The sequence below is a fragment of the Vanellus vanellus genome, assembly GCF_965231255.1.
Source record: "Vanellus vanellus genome assembly, chromosome: 1".
Taxonomy (NCBI): Eukaryota; Metazoa; Chordata; class Aves; order Charadriiformes; family Charadriidae; genus Vanellus; species Vanellus vanellus.
Window position 1 is genome coordinate 99,158,331 of NC_138905.1, and position 14,163 is coordinate 99,172,493.

Below are 14,163 nucleotides of genomic sequence, written 5' to 3' on the forward strand. Positions count from 1 at the left end.
TTTCCCATGACAGACTATCGCAGAAAGCCCTGATGAAATTTGAGCTTATCTTGTTAGAATCATAGTGTACTATTCCCAGGGGCCTAATTTTTCATTAGGACTTTTTTTTTTTCAAAGTTATAACAAAACTTTTAAAAATACTCCATTTGATGGCAATTAAGTGCAAATGCTCCCGAACACAATGCTACGAGTTCTTTGGAATAAATATGTAAAAGAAAAAAAATAGTACCTGGTTTTGCTACATTTGACAGTAGATGACTTGAATGAGAATTAAATTTAGATAAAAGAATAAAATACACTATTTCAGAACACACTATAATTAGTCTAATAGTCTTCTTTCTGTTCATTTCTCGCTCTCCATCCACAGTCACCTTATCCTTTTTTTTTTTTTTCTTTAGTACAACCAGTTAGCTGTCACAGTTGCATCTGCTATTATACATGTAGGGACAGCAGTGCAGTTATCTGAGGAGACGGATTGTTCTTCACACAGGTATTCAGCTTGCTTTCTACTGCTGCTGTTGTCAAAGTAGTAAATATTTAAATAATGCAGTTATAAATGTAGATAGCTAGCATATTGGCAACAACTATAAAGGTAGTACAAGAACACTTGGGAAAGCGCTGGGAGTTGTATACCTGTAAAGCTAAGATATAAAATCAAAATCTTTCATTTTTTGTACTTGGGCAGTAAGAGTAACTTGAAACTAACGTTAGAAAAGCACAAAGCACTGACAGCCGCACTCGTATGTCTCTGATCCAGGCCTTTACTATGGTTCTATGGGGTAAATGAAAACTGCTGTTGTTTCTGAAATATAAGCAGTGGTGCCCGAGAAACAAATAGCTCCTTTTGCAAAGACGAAAAAAAAGGATACTGAAGTCACAGGTATGTTTGTATACATTCTACTGAAATACAAACAGATGTTTAAGTTACGGTTGTGGAAAATAAATTTAAAAATAAAGTAAGTAGTGTTCATCTAGGAAAAAATTTAAATGCAGGTTTTTTTAATCTTCTCACACCTATGCAGTTTTCTAAACCATGTTTAAGAAGGAGCTATAGATTGTGAGGTTTAAAACATTGGTCCGCTTTATTAGAAATGCAAGTTTTATTCCTTTTGTTTTGCTAGAATATTTTTAAAGTCCTAGAGAAGTAGGAATAGGTCAAATACCATAAAATTTAAACTTGAAACTGAAAAAGGAAACAACTTTTTTTCCAGATATTAATTCCAATTTAAATCAGAAGCTGAAACATGAAGAAAATAATTATCATAAAAAATTGGTTACATTCTTCACTTCACTTAAGGGCTGAAAATATTCAATGTGAAACTAAGAGTTCTCCTGGTGCTCTGGAAACACCAGGGAAAACTAGGATTCCTGAATCAGAAAGATAAATGACAGCATTCAGTATCAAGAAAAAAGTACAAACTTAGGTTCCAGGCGTACTTGGGGTGTCTACTCACTCTTTTTATTCTAATGAATCATATGGCTGTAGTTTCTATCACAGTTGTGTGCTTCCTTTCTTTTAAGCCACAACACTGCATTTGCTCCCTGAAAAAAAAAAGTTGCAGGAAAATAAATATGAGATGAATATAAGAAAAATGAGAAGGAATCACTTCAGAAAAGACAAAAAGACAGGAGAAGAAGGAAGAATGACTCATTATTTAGGCAATACATTGAGACTTAAAAGTTCTTGACTTTGACATAGACTTCTTGTAGTATTGGACAGGTTGCATAGGATGCAAATGTTGAGTAACTAATTGTAGAGTAACCAGGTTCCAAACACTGGTGGTTCTTGATGTGGCCCAGTAGCATCTTCTCAAGATGGTATCTCCCTTTCTTTTAATTCGTACTCCAAAAAATTGGAATAATATGTAGCTGCTTCACCGGGGTGTTGTCTCTCCTCATGAATGTCTGTATCTCATTGCAAAAATATGCCTCTCAATCTGAAAAGTAGAATTGCAGTGATGGAGAACCCTCAAACACCTTCGGGAGAACTCAGGTAGGAGAAAGGAAAGGAATAGAAACTGGATGTTCTGTTTCAAAGGAAAGATAAATGGCCCCCGGAAGTACTATGTGCAGAAACAAGTCTGTCAGAAAGTTACAGCTCATTTGTGCTGTTTTGTTCCTTTTAAAAGAGAGTTCTGATCAGGAAGGAAACCTGCATCACAGAAGCCCGTGTGATTTGTGATTTTTTACTACCAAGGATTATCTTGTTTCATCATCACAAAAAGATCTGTGGCTTGGAATAAAAAGAAACTAAAAGAGCTTTTGCAACACCAGCATAATTAGGGAACAAAACCTGTGAGGAGCAGTTCCTAAGGTGAGCTGGAGCCGGTCAGCCAAGGAACAAACGTCTGTCTTCTCAGCAGGAGCAAATGCATTGCTGCCCACCAGCCCCAGCCAGCGACATGGGAATGTATATTCCTGTGCTCCTTTACCTCAGCTTTCCTCTAAGAAGCAAACAGGATGGCAGCCTCCTGAAGGAATCCAGCTACATCAAAACCAAACAAGAGCATTACAGACCTGCTCGAATCTCTCTCCCCTGGACTGCTCTGCTCCGGATAGACTTTTTTGTGCTGTATTAGCGGAGTTCATGAGGCTTTTGCATGAGGCTTTATTTCAAACACTCCAAACCTAGAAGAACATGAAACATGCCTCTGGGGAAAGTGACAAATCTAGATTCAAGCTCCATTCACTCATGTGTTTGACTTAGCATTTCCTCCGTCAAGGAAGGGTGTCACAGGCCATTTGCAGCAAAGCTGAGCATTTTGGCCATTAGACTATGGCAGGCTATTTTCTTCCGCACGGTTTGCGATGGAAAATTTGTACGAGCTAGGTTAATCGAAGAATTCATTAAATGACAAAATACATGTGGTGTGTGTCAGTTCCTTCCTGTGCTTCAGAGTCCAAGGAGAGACAAGTTCAGTGCAAAGGGAGGCTTTGTTCAATTAAGTTGCCCACTTAGTAGCAACTGATTCTTCAGGCGCTGTTTGGGTTTTTCTCTGCAGTACTTCTGCGGCATTGACTGGTTCCCAGCTACTGTTCATCCTTTGCCACTACATCCTCTACTTTCTCAGGAAGGAGAGTGAGGATACGAGTAAAGTAAGTGGTTTTAACGGGAGAGGCAAGAAAAAGCATAACCAACCTTTGAAATTTGTTGCAGGGATTGTTATAACCTGATGGATGTTTCTACTGAAGTAAGTTGTTTTGACTGAATTCATCTTCAGAACTACATTCACGAGCTCTAGAATTTAGCCAAAAAATTACTGCAAATAGTAAGTCAAAGACAATTACAAAAATAGTTTCAAAGCTACTCGCTAAAATGACTTTTTTCTGTAGCAATTTCTGATTTTTACTGCATCTTACAGGCCAAACAATAGCCCAATCTTTGGCTGAATTCCTATGACACAATAGTTCTGCTAACAGTTTATTGATGTTGCTTTGAAGAAAGCAAAAATCAACCAACCACAAGGAGTAGAGTAAAACTGTTAGACAACACAAACTATAAAATTATTTTCTTTCAGTTACAGAAATGAACTGCCATATTTCTGTCTGGGGAGTTTTGGCCTTTCTGAGTTTGGCTCTGGTTGTTTCGTTGACACTGAACATTTCACACTATATGAAAAAGAAGCGAGGTAAGTAATGTTGTCTTTCGGTAAGGAATGGAGTTTGAGTGTTTAAACTGTCTGTAGAGAAAGTCATCGCTGCTGGGAGATTTCAAGCCAACAAATTAATTCTTTTGAATCTTAAAGTTATGCTTTCGAAAGAATGATTCTAGTAGAAAAGATGTAACTTAAAAATTTTTAGAAGAGTCAGGTATGACTGCAGAATGATTGATATCTGCTGCTAAAATCAGCGACCCAAATCCATTCCCTGAAGATAAAACAATAGAACACATACATAGTGAAGAATTTAATTCTAGCTAATTTTTATTTTTAAAGATATTTTAAACATCTGCAATTTCCCTTTTTGACGTGTATTTTTCATTTAACTAGTTATTATTTGTATTTAATTTCAAAAATATTTCAAGTAGCTGCACTAATACAACATATATTTGAGAAAATTTCCTCCCCAAATTCCTGATTGCTTACTTGAATTTCAGATTTCATACACATTTTATGCTTAATCAGTTTATTTTGAAAAAAATTTCTAATTGATTTTCATCACGGGATCCTAATGTAGCTCTTAAACCAATGTTTCACTCACAATAAGGAACTAATTTGTTTAATTTATGTTAGAGTGTGACTACAGTCAAACTCTGGGTTTGGTGAAAATTAACTATCACTTTTTAAAAAGAATTGATTATGCCAGCACAACTTCTCTACGCATACCATTCTATAGTTATTAAGTTGTACAATCGTCAGCACTCCCATTCAGGGAAAATCTGCCTTTTCACAGGGAAAACTTCACCTGTGCTATACGTGTACAGATGGGCAGGCAAATACTGGTAGATTCAACCACGTTAAACACACACACATATACGATGTACATAAACAGAAGGCCCATGCTTATAAACGGAACTCACCAAGTATAAGAAAATCAGTATGACTACAGGATATTTATTAAAAGAGCTGCTGAAGTGTTGTGGGATGGGAGTGTGTGTTCCTTTTTGGATTATTTTGTCTTTTAGCGCTACTAGGCTGATATTTCTATGATGAAAAGTCAGAGTTGTTTACAAAACTAACCTTGAGCAAGGTTTTGGTCAGACTGGCTGATGCTGCATTGCGTATGGAATCAGAGCTTACCATAGCAAATTCTGGAGCAGAGAATAGAAAGTCAGGCATTGTAGAGTTAATAATCAAGATCTAGCAATAAATCTCTTCATAGTCGCTGCCTCTCTGGTTCAGTTTCTTCATCTGTGTGGATCACAGGATATCTCTCTTTCAGAGATACAAGCAACAGAACTAGTGAAGTAAATGAATCTCTCACCCTGAAATATAAACACATGATGCACCTCTCTAGGCAGAGAAAAAAATGAGGTAGAAGCAGAAGGAGGAAACAAGGAATTAATCGCATGTGTTACAATAGATGTTTGGAGCCTTGTAAACTAACACAGACTGTGTAGCCACAGCACAAAGTTATAAAACAAACATTTCTTGTATTAGTCAAAAGTATTTGAGAAAAGTAGGAGGACAGCTGAAGGTCCTGAGAGCTAAGAGCTTTCGATTTTACTCTCTACAGTGAAATCAAAAGCATGTCAGTTAAGACAATCATCTGAAGTACTCTAAAATAGCACGTTTCATTTTCTCTTAACTTCATTTTTTTAACAATTTTTCCAGCTAAAACATATAAAGACTATGAAGACAACAGTCCAAGGTAAGTTGGATAAAAAAGTTTCTTTCTGGCAGGGGTGAAATAAGCCAATAAATAATGACAGATGGCTTTGGAGGGATGGCATAGAGGAAAATCCAATATCTCATGCAGCCTGCCTGGAAATGTCGGAGAGCAGGATGGTTGTGGAAAAAAAGTTTTCCAAAGAAAACAAGAAAAAAAAAAATTCATGTGGGAGAGACGTACTCCAATCCTTTTATCAACAATGAAATAATTGCATGCTAATATGTTAATCTTATATACTGAAAGAAGTGCAAGATATTGAGCTAAAGCACTATTTACTATCAAACTCAATATAGTATAATAATGAAAAAGAACTCTCAGAAAACAATGGTAAATTATAGTCTGGTATTTAATACTTGTGGAGCAATAATTTATATGTATTTACATTTCATAGACCTCTTTTACACGATATTCAAAAGCAATAAAATGGAGTCTGTTTACAGCTGCTGGATACCTCATGATCTGTTACAAGTCTGTTTCTTTTATTCCATATTAAAAAAAAACATCAAAACTTTAGACAACAGAGATGGAAAGAGCCTCATCTCAACCCAAATATAAAAGGCTCTTGACAGAAAAACATAAAAGCCTTCACCTGTTCCCCAAAACCAATTCTCAATTACAAATTTATTTGAACCTGGGAAGTCTGTTTGTCTATTACCGCCTGTTTGGCTGAAAAATACCTCTCTAAAAGTGGTGTTAGATTGCATCACTTCATTCCCTTGATAAGGCACAGTATAGGGATGCAACAGGAACAAGGTTACACGGTGCTTCCCACTAACAAGTCCCATTTTTACAAACATGTTAAAAACATTTTCAAGCAACACCAGATAATGAAACACAGAATACCACTAAATATCCAAAGCTGAACTTTGTTTCTTCTCTAGTTGTGTCAATGTAAGTATTTTAATTGAATCAAGGGTGGACTTTTTAAGAACACCTCCCCAAAAGACCCATTTAGTGCTTTAGTTTGTATTGCAAAGTGGTCTCAGAGGACATGAGCTGGGTTCCTTTCAGTGTTCATTAATATTTCTAGAACTACATCAAACAGTAGCTTAGTAGTCTTGAGATTAGCTTTGTCTTAACTGAGTTACAAGAAAAAAAAAGAGTTCAGTTCTTGGCTAGATAACAAATCTCTCTCCAGAATTGCCATTTCTTCCCCTTCTGCAAAACTGGTATTCCCCCCCCCCCCCCCCCCCCCCCCATACAGTGGGGTCCTAAATAAAGCATATTCAGTGAATTAAAGGTATTTTTCCACTCCCCTTCTAGCTATGATGACTATTACACAGAAGAGGATCCAGTTTATGGCAATCTCAATCAAGATGTTTTAGGTAAGCTTCACTTTAAGAACACGTCTCTGTTCAGAGGCTATAATAAATGTATGGTTAAAAGCTGACTGACCAACAGTTTCTGTGTTTTTCAAATAGCAAACTCGAGAATTTACCGTTTTTCAATGGCTGTATTAACACCTACTATCCTACTGCACTACTATTTCTAAGACCAGATCACATACTGAATTAGACTTTTTACAGTCCAAATATAGTTCAGCCAAATATCTCAAAACTAACAGCTTTTCTACATGTAAAGCTCCACCAATTGCAGTAACAGCTTGATCCGTGCATGTTAAAGCAATCTAAGACACATATCATTCACTGCCCAAACTCAACACTCCCACAGAAGCTGGAAGAAACAATCACATACCAGCTTTCTGCTGTCACTATCCACAGATCATCAGCGACGTTGACAAATATGCTGAAACAAACCCAGCGGCTGAATGGTGGGCAGACATAGCTTTTCTCTGCTTTACTGGGCTGAAGTTAATAATCCTGGGCAGAGAGGTACCACATTAAAGCCAGTAACATTGTATCACTGCAGCTAGAGCTAGATATGCTGATGGTAGGTGTCTCGAAGCTGATAAAGCGGTATTTAAGACACACAAACACAACTTTTTGCTAGCCTTGTTTGGGGTTAAGCAAAACTGAACTAAAATACTTGAACTGCAGGGAAAAAAGACCCCCAATTTTTTCATGCAGGGCTTGCATAAATAAAGCTAAGCCAACCACTGAAATACATTGACACTACAAAAGCCTGAAAACTGTAATCTGTTTTACTGACGGTTAAAATGAGATATGGCATGAGAGAATAACTTGCACCAAATTTACAGAAAACTGAAAGCAGAGTCAGGAATAGAATTTAATCACCAGCTGCTGCAACTCACAGACTCTTTCTCAGCCAAAGAAAAGGCTGTCTATGCTGAAAAATACATCAGTATGTGGTTACCCTCTAATTGCAAGATGTCCTCCTAGCAGTCTAAAATGATGCCCACTTAAACAATAATGGGAAGCTTCCCATCTAACAGAAAATTATTTTCATTTTCACAGTATGTATGTCTGAATTTCTTAGCTATTTGTCCCTCTATAAATAGAGGAAGAGATCTGTGTCTGATTTCAAAACAAAACAAACTTCTACCAAAGTAAACTGGGGGGAGTTACTTCTGTAACGGAGAGGATCTGCTGATCCGGTCTTTTAAGACTCAGTAGTGTGTCTTAACTAAAACATTTTTCTACTTCGCTAAATTACAGAGGAATGTTGTTATGAGCAGATGAAGTCCCAGCCTCAAAGGCCAGTTAACCAACTACAGGTATTTAATTTTAATTCTGGATTTCCAAATGAGGATAATGTGGTCTGTCTCAGAGTTCTTATGTTTATCCCATGACAATATATAACAAAAATCTGCACACTGCTCATCAACTACTACTTGTTAGTGTCTCAGTTCGTCAGGGAATTTAAGCACAGACTTGACCCTTTGTTCAATCTGGGTCATTGATGAGTAAGCAGGAGCATGAAAGACAGCTCATTTCCATCCATATGGCATGATAAAGCTCAGGTCACTGACATGCAGGTCAGGCCCAATTAAGCCTGCATCTACCTCCATGGCTTATGTAAAGAATTAATTTTATTTATTTTGGACATCAACCAAGTGAAAACGCAAGCTGTATCACATGATAGTCATAAGTTTGACTGGCTATCTACTGCCCAGCACAAAATCTATATGCCTTAACAAATCAAAGACAACTGTTTTTCTATTGATATGTATTTTGTTGAGATACTTGGATGCCTAAAAGCACGCAAGCTTCAACTGAAATTTGTCTGTAATTGAAGCATTCCTGGCATCAATTTCCTGAGTTGATTTCCAGGTATTTCATAAGGACTGATTTGCGGCCTCTCTCAGGATATTTCCAGGGGGTAGAAATATCCCTTTTTAAAATCTAGACGTTTGTTTTCATTAACCTGACGTAAACAGAATAATCTATGAAAATTCCAATGTCAAAAGTGCTTGACAATTTGGCTTCAAAAACACAGAGAAAGGCAGGGGAAAGACATACAAAGCATACATTTTGCACAGGTAATTAGATTATATATACAGACAAGAATCACCCATCTTTGGTTTTCTGCACAAAGCCTGTGAAAAAACTTGTTGCTAATAACCGGATTCTAATTAAAAAAAAAAAAAAAAACCAAAAAAAAAACCAAAAAACCCCAAAACCAAAAACCAAAACTGGAAGAAAAAACAGATCAAACAATGTCTTGCATCCCAGAGAACTTGGACTGATTATATAAGCTATCCTCGTTCCCATACAGAATCTTTCTAATAACACCTTGATTAATTTTTCCTTACTGCCATTATCCTAAGAACATGAATCATTTACCATCAGGTTATGTTGGTCTGTTTTCTATGGTGACACAGCTTAATCACTTGAACTTTTAATGAGTTCATTTACAGGTAGTTTGGGTAAACTTCAGCCACTATTATGATTACAGTGTAGACATACCCAAAATCTTAGCCATAATTTTAAAGCAAGCATAACGACTGAATGTTAAATATACAGTGAATTTCTTTCTAGGTGGAGTCTGCCAATCAGATGTGTTATGCCTCACTTGATCACAGCATCAAGGGAAAACGCAGAAAACCAAGGAGAAAGGCAGACCCTTCATTAGAGGAGAATGATGAAGAAAGATCATCTAACCCCACCGTGATGGCTTCCAAAGTTAGCATTTACCTCAATAGTGAGCAGCTGGCTGCTGAAAACACAGCAAACATAGAAGCCATTCATGATGATCCCATCAGATTAATGGGTTTTATTCATACTACAAAAGGAGAGAGGATTTGAAGTGGCTTCCCAAACCAAATGCATAATCATAAAGCGAGATCTGCTTGTTCATTCAGGAGGAACAGTGAATAATTAAGAGACAATATCCTGGCAAACTGACATACCAAACAATGGTATAAAATCAGTAAGTTACGTGTTACAAAGTGTCTTCCAAGCACATTTATGGAATAAGCAAGAAATAAGATCCAGACTGCCACTTTGAAGGACCTGCCCTCCTGAAGACATTTGGAAAGGGAGTTGTAGAAGCTGGTCATATCGTATTGATTCCAGTAAAAATTAATCCTTTGTTTAAAACACCCATCAACTTTCAAATAGTCCCAAAAGACCCACTTTTGTTGTCTGTAGCGCTCTAGCAGAGTATAACTATTCTTCTATATAGGTTTTAACAATACTTTTGGAAGAAAATTTTGTTTCATACTTGCACACTTAATGATTTAGTTGTTTTCCCAATTAAAAACCGATCTGCTGTCCAACATTCTGTACTTTCCCACTGTGCCTGGTCTATGGTAATAACACAATATATCTAAAGCTAATTGGAGAATAATTCAACAGCTTGTTTAAAGTAGCAATTGTACATCTCACAAGATTTAACAATATCCTTATATATCTTTAGTTTCCTTCTGTGAGCAATACCCAAATACATCTTGAATCTCGAGTCCTCTACTAACATAACATTGTATCCAGCTGTATTCAAGAGTCCACAAAGATACTGGCAAATGATCTGTAACAATAAATCTCCTAGGGAGGACTTTTTCCTTCTAATATTCTATGCGATGTTTAATTTCCAATTGGGTTTTACATTGCCATTGTTACTAACTATTTTATAAAAGTAGAAAGAGCTTTTTATTTCCCCAAATAATTCACATACTGTGGGTGTATTCATCTTAAGACTTTAAACTCATCTGATGGTAAGCTTTTAAAATCCACACAGAGCCGTGTCAAGGAACTTGAAACTCTCAAGCACATACAGAGCCCTGCAAGTGTTCCAGGTCCTGAAGGAGACAGCCCTGAAAGCAGTTACAAAAACCAAAACACCCATAGTACAAAGCCAACACCTCTTCTAAAAGCAGAAGTGGATGGACATGTCCAGAGATGGGACAAATTTATGAAGGGTTGGTGGGGTGGAAATCAATGTAAAATAAACAGTTGAGAGCATGGTTCATCTTTAGTTTAGCTCATAGTTAACGAGCCTCTTTAATATGCCTTAACTTCTATGCTAGACCAAAAGGAAGGGGCCATCCCCTGCAGCCAAAGCTGCCCAGTGTCACTGCCTGTCTTGTGCTAGCACCTGCTTTTGTATGCAGAAATCAAGTCAATATATGTTTGGCTGTTACACTGCAGAAACAAAGCAGACTTGAATTAAAATGACTGTGTTATAATCGTCTTAGACCAACTCCCATTGGATAAACAAAAATAAATACTGCTGAAGAATCGATAAAACACACTTGGAGAGCCATAATTAACAACAACCCTGACTAAGATCCTAAGGGGTGAAAGAAGGAAGGCAAATCCAAAGCCAAGGATCCAAAGCTAAACACCAAGATATCAGCACATGAACTACCAACTTGATTTGATTAGATTGGAAGGCATTATACTTTGTTCCATAGTAGGAACAAAATAAGTAATAAAATACATATCAACATACTCTTGCTTAGACTCACATATCAAAATTGTTCCAATAGGACTAATATGTAAAATATTTATATAAAATATTTCAATTTAGCTGGCCCTAATAGGGTGCAATACTCAGCCCTCTGAGATGATTAAAAGAAAAAGCTTTCTTAAATGATCTCTCAAGCAAATAAGCACAAGCCCAAGAGACTGTTTGTCACTATTTTTCAATATACACATGAAACAAGGGATGCTGTATTTTCTTTTAATACAATTTGTGTACATTTTGTACAAGAGTTGCCATTTCCCAATTTCTCACAGCATTTGCATTGATTATGCCTTCAGTCTAAAAATTCCAAAGTCAAAAAACTTTGATAAGTTACCTAAATTCAACTTGTCATTTCAGCCCGATGATTAAATTTAATGGAAATGAAGTACACAGTTCTCTCATTGAGTGTACATTTAACAGTAAGTCCACTTCCTGGGATTTAGGTACATCTAGTTTCTTCTGTATTCTTAGTTTTCATTGTTTAGTCCAACTCTTTATTTAAACCAATTTTCAGCAGCTGCTTTCCCTTGCAACATAGCTTGCTAAAAAAGCAGTGCACTTTTGGAAATATTTTCCTTCAATATATACTTCCTTTCCACATTTAATCACTGCTTCCATTAAATTATTTACTGCTGCTCTCACAGACTCTGCTTCAGGATCATCTTTCAGCCTATCAACTGTTTCCAAGGCACTTCTAATGCTGCCATGGTCTACATTTAGCTTTATTTCTCCAGCTCTTTACCCTCTTGTCTGCTTAAATACGCAACTGAATGACTTCTGGGGATAGTTTTTAAATGACTACTGAATTCTTACATGAAAGAGCTTGTTCAATATTGCTCCATCTTCAAGCCATTGGAGAAAGACCTACATAAACTATCATATATTAATTAAATTCTTTATGTATACAAAAAGTTTCAACTAACTACAACAAAATAAGAAAAGGACATGCTAGGTCAAGGTTTATACTAACTCAGTAGTGTAGCCTGTTTTTCCAGTGTTCTTTACAAAAAATTTGAAGCCGAGGGAAGTAGCATGAAGTGGTTTTTATTAACAGTAAGCTTAGCATTCAACTAACAGTTCAATGGAACAGTGAAGAAAGAGTTAACAATATAAGAAATACGGTGGAAGAAGTAAAACTGTTTGGAAGGGAAGAAGAACGGAGCTCAAAACAGAAGAGACATCAAGTAGCACCATGAAATCTTTATAAGTCTAGGACAGGTATACTCCAGTAGTCATTATAGCATCTGACAGTCACTGCAGATGCATCTGTTTAAACGGTACTTTTAGGAAAAACAATACAGACTTTTGGTTATGTTATACTGAAGAGTCTGCTGACTCAAGTAGATGTTGGAGGATCAAACTCTAAAAATAATTGTGGAACTTTCTCCCATTTTTTCCTACTGCTAGCATCAAAGAGGTGGCACTGGGATGAGCTTATCTTCCAACACCTCAAGTTTTTTCAAGAACTACCTGTTAAAATTATTTTGAGTTTTCATGGAGACAATGAACAATCGCTATGTTGTTTAAATAAACTTATCTTCCTACCTGGGTAAGCCTGCATTCAGGCTGCTGTGTAGAAGTCATATCTAGAGTCAGAACATGGCAAAAACCCAATTCCAGTTTGCCTCTAAGTTACTTTAGAACACTAAACATTAATGGAGTTATGTAATCTCTCAGTACTGGTGTATTAAGAAATACTGAGAAATAATTACCTCAATAAATCCAAGGGGAAGACAGTTCATGAAGCATATTCCCTACAATTCACCCGTGTCTGGAAGAGGAAGTAAAATGAGCCACAAAAGCATTTCTAAAAAGACAATCTTTTGTTGCTGCTGTTGAAGGAAACCTAACATACAAGTGATAAGGGACAGAATGTACTTGTGGGTATATTGTAGAAGTTCTTGCCTTATTGCAGAGTAAACCTCACCGAAGCTGGCTTCTTGTTCCATTCAAGAACAAAACTTATGATAACAAGATCTTGGTTTTAAGAGCTAAAGTAATATAAAACACTCCTGTGTGCCCAGAAATGAAGTAATGCCAAAGGAATTCCCTCCCTCCCCTGTTTTCTGGAGCTCAGAGGGGCAATGCCCAGAAAACAGAGTGTACTTGACCTGACACTTACCCCTAAAACAATCTCCTTGCCAAGAAAGAACACAGCAATGAAAACCTGTGGGATCTTACCACATTGTTCTCATATAATTGCTGCACATATACAAACTCCTCCTGAGAATTCACATACCTGAAATAAAATGTTGAAAGCAGGTATTTGTTCAGAATAGATTTTTATTTAGAATACATATTGTTTAACATACAATTTTGTCAGAACGTAACTATCAAATCCACTAGAAGTTATAACATTTTATTGTACAATCAACTTTGATGAGCTACTTAAAAGATTTAACATTAAAATTAGATTGCAGGCATATTACAAGTCGTATCATATAATACTACATTTGGATCATCCAAATCAGAGATGGTTACTTATCTTATTATTAATACGTTAACAATCAAAGCTTATCAGCAGATAACAAGATAATATAGATCACTATTAAAAACATAATTTAAACTTAACCATAGAAAGGAACCCCGATTCCCTGCAATATCCAATGAAGCCAAAGGAGTAAAAAGTGCCCTGTCAGAAGGGACAAATCAGTTCCTGAAGATTTATACTACAGGGAAGTATAAGTCAGGACTAAGTGTATATTACATATACATAATAGATCCTTGATCTATTATTTTATCTATGAAGAGAAAAGAAAAACAAAACAAAACTATAAATCAATGCTTTCTCTGTAGCAGTCCATGAATGTTTCTTGGTGAGTTTTGACCAGGAAGTCGTCCAAGGGATTGCTAGGATTTTGGTCCTTCCCATCAGTGTAACTTAGTTTTCTGGATACCCTACAGAAAAGAACTGTTTAGGTGATCAAGTAAATTACACAAAAATACTCTGCTTGCTGAAACTCCGAAGAACAGAATGAAATTGAAAGAAATCACCAAAACAAGATA

At 36.4% G+C, this 14,163-nt stretch overlaps 2 protein-coding genes across 2 annotated transcripts in view; one reads left to right on the forward strand and one right to left on the reverse strand.

Annotated features, from left to right (window-relative positions):
- Positions 1–3,517: 3,517 nt before the first annotated feature.
- TRAT1 (T cell receptor associated transmembrane adaptor 1) lies at positions 3,518–9,497 on the forward strand (the record flags this gene model as incomplete). The annotated part of the gene is made up of 5 exons (XM_082498294.1): positions 3,518–3,629; positions 5,274–5,310; positions 6,595–6,656; positions 7,908–7,966; positions 9,231–9,497. Exons 1-5 carry the CDS (start codon positions 3,527–3,529, stop codon positions 9,495–9,497), a joined length of 528 nt encoding a protein of 175 aa, XP_082354420.1. The 5' UTR covers positions 3,518–3,526.
- A 3,931-nt stretch (positions 9,498–13,428) lies between these two features.
- HJURP (Holliday junction recognition protein) overlaps positions 13,429–14,163 on the reverse strand; it is a gene marked incomplete at its 5' end in the record, with an annotated part of 29,174 nt that continues 28,439 nt past the window's right edge. The window contains one exon of the mRNA XM_082487857.1: positions 13,429–14,055. Coding sequence (XP_082343983.1) covers positions 13,929–14,055 — 127 coding nt within the window. The 3' untranslated portion in view covers positions 13,429–13,928. The remainder of the gene's footprint in view (positions 14,056–14,163) is intronic.